Raw genomic sequence first — 12101 nt, forward strand, 5'->3', positions numbered from 1 at the left:
GCCCTGCACTTTATTTAATACAGTCCACAATATTATTTTTTATGTCCGCCGCTTTATTTCAAGTGGCCCGCCACATAATTTTAAGTCGCCCCTTTCACATCATTTAATATGTCCCGCCGCTTCATTTTAATGGCCCGCCACTTTATTTTATGTAGTCCGCCACATTATTGCATGTGGAACACCACATGATTTTATTGTGGCCCGACACACCATTTAAAATGGCGGGCGACCCCTGAAAGCGGTAGAAAATGGATGGATGGGCCATTAAAATGATGTACATTACATTATTTTAAGTTCCACCACTTTATCAAGTGGCCTGCCAGATAATTGTCTGGCCCAACACGTCATTTTGTGGTCTGCCACATCATTTTAAGTGGCCCTCCACATTATTTAATGTGTCCTGCCGCCTCATTTTATTGGCCCGCCACATCATATATTTGGTCCGCCACATCATTTTATGTGGAACGACCCATCATTTTAATGTGACCCTTCTCATCATTTGAAGTGGCCTGCTGCATCATTTTATTGGCCTGTCACTTTCTTTTTTGTGGTTCACCACATCATTTTTATGGCCCTGCACTTTATTTAATACAGTCCACAATATTATTTTTTATTTCCGCCGCTTTATTTCAAGTGGCCCGCCACATAATTTTAAGTCGCCCCTTTCACATCATTTAATATGTCCCGCCGCATCATTTTAATGGCCCGCCACTTTATTTGATGTAGTCCGCCACATTATTGCATGTGGAACACCACATGATTTTATTGTGGCCCGACACATCATTTAAAGTGGCGGGCAACCCCTGAAAGGCACAAGCGGTAGAAAATGGATGGATTGATGGGCCATTAAAATGATGTAGTAGGTCCATTACATTATTTTAAGTTCTACCACTTTATTTCAAGTGGCCGGCCAGATAATGTTTTCTGGCCCAACACGTCATTTTGTGGTCTGCCACTTCATTTTAAGTGGCCCTCCACATTATTTAATGTGTCCCGCCGCATCATTTTATTGGCCCGCCACATCATATATTTGGTCCGCCACATCATTTTATGTGGAACGACCCATCATTTTAACGTGACCCTCCTCATCATTTGAAGTGGCCTGCTGCATCATTTTATTGGCCTGTCACTTTCTTTTTTGTGGTCCACCACTTCATTTTTATGGCCCTGCACTTTATTTAATACAGTCCACAAAATTATTTTTATTTCCGCCACTTTATTTCAAGTGGCCCGCCACATAATTTTAAGTCACCCCTTTCACATCATTTAATATGTCCCGCCGTTTCATTTTAATGGCCCGCCACTTTATTTTATGTAGTCTGCCACATTATTGCATGTAGAACACCACATGATTTTATTGTGGCCGGACACATCATTTAAAGTGGCGGGCAACCCCTGAAAGGGACAAGCGGTAGAAAATGGATAGATTGATGGGCCATTAAAATGATGTAGTGGGTCCATTACATTATTTTAAGTTCCACCACTTTATTTCAAGTGGCCGGCCAGATAATTTTGTCTGGCCCAACACGTCATTTTGTGGTCTGCCACATCATTTTAAGTGGCCCTCCACATTATTTAATGTGTCCCGCCGCTTCTTTTTATTGGCCCGCTACATCATATATTTGGTCCGCCACATCATTTTCTGTGGAATGTCCCATCATTTTAATGTGACCCTCCTCATCATTTGAGGTGGCCTGCTGCATCATTTCATTGGCCTGCCGATTTATTTTTTGTGGTCCGCCACTTCATTTTATGGCTCGCCAATTTATTTGATGTAGTCTGCCACATCATTTTACGTGGTCCGCCACATCATTTTTATGGCCCTGCACTTTATTTCATACAGTCAACACAATATTGTTTTTTATTTCCGCCGCATTATTTCAAGTGGCCCGCCACGTAATTTTAAGTCTCCCCTTTCACATCATTTAATATGTCCCGCCGCTTCATTTTAATGGCCTGCGACTTTATTTTATGTAGTCCGCCACACTATTGCATGTGGAACACCACATGATTTTATCGTGGCCCGACACACCATTTAAAGTAGCCCGTCTCATCATTTGACTTGGTCCACCACATCATATATTTGATCCGCCACATCATTTTATGTGGCCCTCCTCATCATTTGACGCGGCTTGCTGCATCAGTCCGCCACATTATTGCATGTAGAACACCAAATGATTTTATTGTGGCCGGACACATCATTTAAAGTGGCGGGCAACCCCTGAAAGGGACAAGCGGTAGAAAATGGATGGATTGATGGGCCATTAAAATGATGTAGTGGGTCCATTACATTATTTTAAGTTCTACCACTTTATTTCAAGTGGCCGGCCAGATAATTTTGTCTGGCCCAACACGTCATTTTGTGGTCTGCCACATCATTTTAAGTGGCCCTCCACATTATTTAATGTGTCCCGCCGCATCATTTTATTGACCCGCCACATCATATATTTGGTCCGCCACATCATTTTATGTGGAACGACCCATCATTTTAATGTGACCCTTCTGATCATTTGAAGTGGCCTGCTGCATCATTTTATTGGCCTGTCACTTTCTTTTTTGTGGTCCACCACTTCATTTTTATGGCCCTGCACTTTATTTAATACAGTCCACAATATTATTTTTATTTCCGCCACTTTATTTCAAGTGGCCCGCCACATAATTTTAAGTCACCCCTTTCACATCATTTAATATGTCCCGCCGTTTCATTTTAATGGCCCGCCACTTTATTTTATCTAGTCCGCCACGTTATTGTATGTGGAACACCACGTGATTTTATTGTGGCCCGACACATCATTTAAAGTGGCGGGCAACCCCTGAAAGGGACAAGCGGTAGAAAATGGATGGATTGATGGGCCATTAAAATGATGTAGTGGGTCCATTACATTATTTTAAATTCCACCACTTTATTTCAAGTGGCCGAACAGATTATTTTGACTGGCCCAACACATCATTTTGTGGTCTGCCACATCCTTTTAAGTGGCCTGCCACATCATTTTAAGTGGCCTGCCACATTATTTAATGTGTCTCGCCAGGCCCCTTTCTCTTCTAACATGACAAGGTCCATAAAGACATGGACGACAGAGTCTGGCGTGGATGAACTTGACTGGCCTGCACAGAGTCCTGACCGGAACCCGATAGAACACCTTTTAGGGATGAATTAGAACGAAGACTGAGAGCCAGGCCCTGAGTGTGTGACCTCGCCAATGCGCTTTTGGAAGAATGGTCGAAAATTCCTATATACACCAGTGTTTCCCCCAGAATATTTGCTAGTTAAGGTGGTGTCTCTCCAGGGGGAAGGGGGCGCCGCCCGGGACAGGCGGACGGACGGGGAAGGAACAGTGGTGAAGTAGGCCGGCTTCGTCGCGTGAAGAAGCCTATAATTTTTGGTTGTGTTTTTATACTATATATATCTCGATGTTTTTCCCTTAAAGTAAAAACAAAACACAAAACAGTCCTAGTTACCTGAGATACTAAGTATGTCATTATTTTGACTTAGTAAATATTGACTTACTAAGACAAAATAATGACATACTTAGTATCTCAGGTAACTAGGACTGTTTTGTGTTTTGTTTTTACTTTAACAAAACAAGAAAACAGTCCTAGTTACATGAGATACTAAGTATGCCATTATTTTGTCTTAGTAAGTCAATATTTAACTAGGTAACTAGGACTCTTTTGTTTTGTTTTTACTTTAACAGGACACAAAACAGTCCTAGTTACCTGAGATACTAAGTATGTCATTATTTTGTCTTAGTAAGTCAATATTTACTAAGTCAAAATAATGACATACTTAGTCTCTCAGGTAACTAGGACTGTTTTGTGTTTTGTTTTTACTTTAAAGGGGAACATTATCACAATTTCAGAATTGTTAAAACCATTAAAAATCAGTTCCCAGTGGCTTATTATATTTTTCAAAGATGTTTTCAAAATGTTACCCATCACGCAATATCCCTAAAAAAAGCTTCAAAGTGCCTGATTTTAACCATCGTTTCTCAACACCCGTCCATTTTCCTGTGACGTCACATAGTGAAGCCAACACAAACAAACATGGCGCATAGAACAGCAAGCTATAGCGACATTAGCTCGGATTCAGACTCGGATTTCAGCGGCTTAAGCGATTCAACAGATTACGAATGTATTGAAACGGATGGTTGTAGTGTGGAGGCAGGTAGCGAAAACGAAATTGAAGAAGAAACTGAAGCTATTGAGCCATATCGGTTTGAACCGTATGCAAGCGAAACCGACGAAAACGACACGACAGCCAGCGACACGGGAGAAAGCGAGGACGAATTCGGCGATCCCCTTCTAACCAACGATTGGTATGTGTTTGTTTGGCATTAAAGGAAACTAACAACTATGAACTAGGTTTACAGCATATGAAATACATTTGGCAACAACATGCACTTTGAGAGTGCAGACAGCCCAATTTTCATCAATTAATATATTCTGTAGACATACCCTCATCCGCGCTCTTTTCCTGAAAGCTGATCTGTCCAGTTTTGGAGTTGATGTCAGCAGGCCAGGGAAGCTAGGGTCGATAGGGGGTTTAGCTCGCTCGTCTGCGGGAACAAACTGCCGCCATTGCTTGCCGTGCTACCGAGGTCCTTTGTCCCTGAATTGCTCACACACTCCGGCAGATTCAATGGGGGTCTGGCGGCAGATTTCTTTGACTTTATCGTTGGAAATGCATCTGCTTTGAGTGTCACAGGATATCCACACATTCTTGCCATCTCTGTCGTAGCATAGCTTTCGTCAGTAAAGTGTGCGGAACAAACGTCCAATTTCTTGCCACTTTGGCATCTTTGGGCCACTGGTGCAACTTGAATCCGTCCCTGTTGGTGTTGTTACACCCTCCGACAACACACCGACGAGGCATGATGTCTCCAAGGTACGGAAAACAGTCGAAAAAACGGAAAATAACAGAGCTGATTTGACTCGGTGTTTGAGAAAATGGCGGATTGCTTCCCGATGTGACGCCATCGCTCCGAGAGCGAATATTAGAAAGGCGTTTAATTCGCCAAAATTCACCCATTTAGAGTTCGGAAATCGGTTAAAAAAATATATGGTCTTTTTTCTGCAACATCAAGGTATATATTGACGCTTACATAGGTCTGGTGATAATGTTCCCCTTTAAGGGAAAAATATCGAGATATATATATATAAGTAAATATTGACTTAGTAAGACAAAATAATGACATTAAAAGTCATTAATTTGACTTAGTCATTATTTTGTCTTAGTAAGTCAATATTTACTAAGTCAAAATAATGACTAAGTCAAATTAATGACTTACTGTAAATAGGCGTTTGCAATAAGCGTTTGAAAAAAAGAGTTAAAAGTGGGGCCACATGCTGACATATGCTCAACTCATCATGCTTAATGTATTACAGCATTTGGGAAGCCTATGAGCATCTGCATCAACTAAATGATGTGCCTGATAAGCTGGACAGGACAAAAACATAATTTTATTTTATTTTTTTAATTTTAAGACTTTAGTTTAGGCGCGGGCTCTTTGTTGTTAAGGCGGCCGCCTTAACAACAAAGCGCTGCGGGAAACCCTGTACACACTGTTGCGTTTTGGACCAGTTGTTCCTCCCAGGGAATTCAAGTCACAAGTCGCTCCCAAGCTCTTTACGACACTTAAAGCTGAGTAGAAAAACCACCAGAGACAGAATAGGTATTTTGTAATATATTTGCAAAGCTTTGCATATATACATTGAGACCAGTCCAGCATAGAACATTCAATCGCTTCGCTAAGATGGTCTGCCCTCCCGACAAAACCCTAACCCCTCTTAAGTCTCTCTAGTCAAAACACATGCCCATTATCTCTCTTTCTACATTCCTCACTCGAAGTTAAGCACACAGTTTTGCAGACAACCAAAAGACCACAATTGGAAGAAAAACACGAGCTGTTTTGTAATATGATTATGAAATCAAAAGAAGTAACACTTAAATTCGGATATACGTAAATTCGGATACACTCCGCAACCTTGTGGACAGCCTTCCCAGAAGAGTTGAAGCTGCAACAGGTCATATTGAACCCTATGGGTTAGGAATGGGATGGCACTTCAAGTTCATATGTGAGTCAAGGCAGGTGGCCAAATACTTTTGGCAATATAGTGTATATAATATTAAAAAATAAGGTTATTCTAAGAACATTTTTACACAAACGGCAGTCTGAGGGCCGCTATAATTGCGTAGTGGCCCTCAATAAAACACGTGTAACATGGACAAATGGACACCTCCTAAAAATCTTGTCAAAATCCGTGTGACTGAACTCCGGACCTCTTTCCAGGTGTTCTACAGACGCGCCGACATGGCCATCGGCTCCCTGACCATCAACGAGGAGCGCTCGGAGATCATCGACTTCTCCGTGCCGTTTGTGGAGACGGGCATCAGCGTCATGGTGGCGCGCAGCAACGGCACCGTCTCCCCGTCCGCCTTCCTCGGTGAGACGTTTGATTCCCGTTCCTCTCTTTCTCCCGGGATGGCCTACTTTTAAAAACCGCCGCCTCTTCAGGAAAAGCTCCCGCAAAGCCCTCATGCCGCCGAGCACACGCCGCCCCAATCCCCCGAGTGGAAACACGCGTTCGCACCCGGTAACTCGCCTTTGTCTCGCCCTGCAGAACCCTACAGTCCGGCCGTGTGGGTCATGATGTTCGTGATGTGCCTGACGGTGGTGGCCGTGACGGTGTTCGTGTTCGAGTACTTCAGTCCGGTCGGCTACAACCGCAGCCTGGTGAGCGCCAAAGGTGAGCTTGATCCCGCTCCAGCCCCCTAAAAAAAACACAAATAGTCCCGACTAGTGTTATTTTAGTTTATTTTATGTTAGTGTTATTCAAAATGTCTTTCGGTGCATTTCAAAATAAAGGCGTCCACAACAAATTAATTTGAAACAGAAAATGTGATGGTACATTAATAAACATATGTTTCTTAAAAAACTATTTAAGAAATAAAATGCCGTTAAATAACAAAGTGAACACACGAGCCCAGCAGGCACAGGACATGAAATCACCTGAGAACTTGTTGAGCAACTCAAACATAACGTTGAAATAACATTCTTTTTGGCGACGTTTAATCAATGTCAGGTTGTGACGTTGATTTGACCATTGAAATTTGGTCATTTCCCAACCAATATTCTACAACACAAATACAACGTTGAAACAACATGCTTTTTGACGACGTTTAATCAATATTGCGTTCTAATGTTGATTTGACCATTGAATTTTGGTCATTTTCCCAACCAATATTTTACAACACAAATACAACGTTGAAACAACATGCTTTTTGACGACGTTTAATCAATCTCAGATTGTGACGTTGATTTGACCATTGAATTTCGGTCATATTCCCAATCAATATTTTACAACACAGACACAACATTGAAACAACATGCTTTTTGACAATGTTTAATCAATGTCAGGTTGTGACATTGATTCGACCATTGAAATGTGGTCAATACAACGTAGAAACAACATGCTTTTTGACAACGTTTAATCAATGTTGGGTTCTAACGTTGATTTGACCATTGAATTTTGGTCATTTCCCAACCAATATCCTACAACACGGATACAACGTTTAAACAACATGCTTTTTAACAACGTTAAATCAATGTTGGGTGGTGACGTTGATTTGACCATTGAATTTTGGTCATTTTCCCAACCAATATTTTACAACACAGACACAACATTGAAACAACATGCTTTTTGACGACGTTTAATCAATGTCAGGTTGTGACGTTGATTTGACCATGGAATTCTGGTCATTTCCCAACCAATATCCTACAACACAAATACAACGTTGAAACAACATGCTTTTTGACGACGTTTAATCAATGTTGTGTGGTGATGTTCATTTGACCATTGAATTTTGGTAATTTCCGAACCAATATTATACAACATTTAAACAACATGCTTTTTAACAACGTTAAATCAATGTTGGGTGGTGACGTTGATTTGACCATTGAATTTTGGTCATTTTCCCATCCAATATTCTACAACACAAATACAACGTTGAAACAACATGCTTTTTGACAACGTTTAATCAATGTTGGGTTCTAACGTTGATTTGACCCTTGAAATTTGGTCATTTCCCAACCAATATCCTACAACACGGATACAACGTTGAAACAACATGCTTTTTAACAACGTTAAATCAATGTTGGGTGGTGACGTTGATTTGACCATTGAATTTTGGTCATTTTCCCAACCAATATTTTACAACACAAATACAACGTTGAAACAACATGCTTTTTGACAACGTTTAATCAATGTTGGGTTCTAACGTTGATTTGACCATTGAATTTTGGTAATTTCCCAACCAATATCCTACAACACAAATACAACGTTGAAACAACATGCTTTTTGACGATGTTTAATCAATGTTGTGTGGTGATGTTCATTTGACCATTGAATTTTGGTCATTTCCCAACCAATATCCTACAACACAAATACAACGTTGAAACAACATGCTTTTTGACGACGTTTAATCAATGTTGTGTGGTGATGTTCATTTGACCATTGAATTTTGGTCATTTTCCCAACCAATATTTTACAACACAAATACAACGTTGAAACAACATGCTTTTTGACGACGTTTAATCAAAGTTGTGTGGTGATGTTCATTTGACCATTGAATTTTGGTCATTTCCGAACCAATATTATACAACATTTAAACAACATGCTTTTTAACAACGTTAAATCAATGTTGGGTGGTGACGTTGATTTGACCATTGAATTTTGGTCATTTTCCCATCCAATATTCTACAACACAAATACAACGTTGAAACAACATGCTTTTTGACAACGTTTAATCAATGTTGGGTTCTAACGTTGATTTGACCCTTGAAATTTGGTCATTTCCCAACCAATATCCTACAACACGGATACAACGTTGAAACAACATGCTTTTTAACAACGTTAAATCAATGTTGGGTGGTGACGTTGATTTGACCATTGAATTTTGGTCATTTTCCCAACCAATATTTTACAACACAAATACAACGTTGAAACAACATGCTTTTTGACAACGTTTAATCAATGTTGGGTTCTAACGTTGATTTGACCATTGAATTTTGGTAATTTCCCAACCAATATCCTACAACACAAATACAACTTTGAAACAACATGATTTTTGACGACGTTTAATCAATGTTGTGTGGTATTTGTTCATTTGACCATTGAATTTTGGTCATTTCCGAACCAATATTATACAACATTTAAACAACATGCTTTTTAACAACGTTAAATCAATGTTGGGTGGTGACGTTGATTTGACCATTGAATTTTGGTCATTTTCCCATCCAATATTCTACAACACAAATACAATGTTGAAACAACATGCTTTTTGACAACGTTTAATCAATGTTGGGTTCTAACGTTGATTTGACCCTTGAAATTTGGTCATTTCCCAACCAATATCCTACAACACGGATACAACGTTGAAACAACATGCTTTTTAACAACGTTAAATCAATGTTGGGTGGTGACGTTGATTTGACCATTGAATTTTGGTCATTTTCCCAACCAATATTTTACAACACAAATACAACGTTGAAACAACATGCTTTTTGACAACGTTTAATCAATGTTGGGTTCTAACGTTGATTTGACCATTGAATTTTGGTCATTTCCCAACCAATATCCTACAACACAAATACAACGTTGAAACAACATGCTTTTTGACGACGTTTAATCAATGTTGTGTGGTGATGTTCATTTGACCATTGAATTTTGGTCATTTTCCCAACCAATATTTTACAACACAAATACAACGTTGAAACAACATGCTTTTTGACGACGTTTAATCAATCTCAGATTGTGACGTTGATTTGACCATTGAATTTCGGTCATATTCCCAATCAATATTTTACAACACAGACACAACATTGAAACAACATGCTTTTTGACAATGTTTAATCAATGTCAGGTTGTGACATTGATTCGACCATTGAAATGTGGTCAATACAACGTAGAAACAACATGCTTTTTGACAACGTTTAATCAATGTTGGGTTCTAACGTTGATTTGACCATTGAATTTTGGTCATTTCCCAACCAATATCCTACAACACGGATACAACGTTTAAACAACATGCTTTTTAACAACGTTAAATCAATGTTGGGTGGTGACGTTGATTTGACCATTGAATTTTGGTCATTTTCCCAACCAATATTTTACAACACAGACACAACATTGAAACAACATGCTTTTTGACGACGTTTAATCAATGTCAGGTTGTGACGTTGATTTGACCATGGAATTTTGGTCATTTCCCAACCAATATCCTACAACACAAATACAACGTTGAAACAACATGCTTTTTGACGACGTTTAATCAATGTTGTGTGGTGATGTTCATTTGACCATTGAATTTTGGTAATTTCCGAACCAATATTATACAACATTTAAACAACATGCTTTTTAACAACGTTAAATCAATGTTGGGTGGTGACGTTGATTTGACCATTGAATTTTGGTCATTTTCCCATCCAATATTCTACAACACAAATACAACGTTGAAACAACATGCTTTTTGACAACGTTTAATCAATGTTGGGTTCTAACGTTGATTTGACCCTTGAAATTTGGTCATTTCCCAACCAATATCCTACAACACGGATACAACGTTGAAACAACATGCTTTTTAACAACGTTAAATCAATGTTGGGTGGTGACGTTGATTTGACCATTGAATTTTGGTCATTTTCCCAACCAATATTTTACAACACAAATACAACGTTGAAACAACATGCTTTTTGACAACGTTTAATCAATGTTGGGTTCTAACGTTGATTTGACCATTGAATTTTGGTAATTTCCCAACCAATATCCTACAACACAAATACAACGTTGAAACAACATGCTTTTTGACGACGTTTAATCAATGTTGTGTGGTGATGTTCATTTGACCATTGAATTTTGGTCATTTCCCAACCAATATCCTACAACACAAATACAACGTTGAAACAACATGCTTTTTGACGACGTTTAATCAATGTTGTGTGGTGATGTTCATTTGACCATTGAATTTTGGTCATTTTCCCAACCAATATTTTACAACACAAATACAACGTTGAAACAACATGCTTTTTGACGACGTTTAATCAATGTTGTGTGGTGATGTTCATTTGACCATTGAATTTTGGTCATTTCCGAACCAATATTATACAACATTTCAACAACATGCTTTTTAACAACGTTAAATCAATGTTGGGTGGTGACGTTGATTTGACCATTGAATTTTGGTCATTTTCCCATCCAATATTCTACAACACAAATACAACGTTGAAACAACATGCTTTTTGACAACGTTTAATCAATGTTGGGTTCTAACGTTGATTTGACCATTGAAATTTGGTCATTTCCCAACCAATATCCTACAACACGGATACAACGTTGAAACAACATGCTTTTTAACAACGTTAAATCAATGTTGGGTGGTGACGTTGATTTGACCATTGAATTTTGGTCATTTTCCCAACCAATATTTTACAACACAAATACAACGTTGAAACAACATGCTTTTTGACAACGTTTAATCAATGTTGGGTTCTAACGTTGATTTGACCATTGAATTTTGGTAATTTCCCAACCAATATCCTACAACACAAATACAACTTTGAAACAACATGCTTTTTGACGACGTTTAATCAATGTTGTGTGGTGATGTTCATTTGACCATTGAATTTTGGTCATTTCCGAACCAATATTATACAACATTTAAACAACATGCTTTTTAACAACGTTAAATCAATGTTGGGTGGTGACGTTGATTTGACCATTGAATTTTGGTCATTTTCCCATCCAATATTCTACAACACAAATACAACGTTGAAACAACATGCTTTTTGACAACGTTTAATCAATGTTGGGTTCTAACGTTGATTTGACCCTTGAAATTTGGTCATTTCTCAACCAATATCCTACAACACGGATACAACGTTGAAACAACATGCTTTTTAACAACGTTAAATCAATGTTGGGTGGTGACGTTGATTTGACCATTGAATTTTGGTCATTTTCCCAACCAATATTTTACAACACAAATACAACGTTGAAACAACATGCTTTTTGACAACGTTTAATCAATGTTGGGTTCTAAC

General features: G+C 38.9%; 1 protein-coding gene across 1 annotated transcript in view; it reads left to right on the top strand.

Moving 5' to 3' along the window:
- Window positions 1-12101, top strand: part of LOC133577669 (glutamate receptor ionotropic, NMDA 2C-like) — a 193280-nt gene that overhangs the window by 127120 nt on the left and 54059 nt on the right. The window contains exons 10-11 of the mRNA XM_061931646.1: window positions 6294-6447; window positions 6625-6750. Of these exons, the coding sequence (XP_061787630.1) occupies window positions 6294-6447; window positions 6625-6750 (280 nt within the window). The remainder of the gene's footprint in view (window positions 1-6293; window positions 6448-6624; window positions 6751-12101) is intronic.

The sequence above is a fragment of the Nerophis lumbriciformis genome, linkage group LG39 (assembly GCF_033978685.3).
Source record: "Nerophis lumbriciformis linkage group LG39, RoL_Nlum_v2.1, whole genome shotgun sequence".
Lineage (NCBI taxonomy): Eukaryota > Metazoa > Chordata > Actinopteri > Syngnathiformes > Syngnathidae > Nerophis > Nerophis lumbriciformis.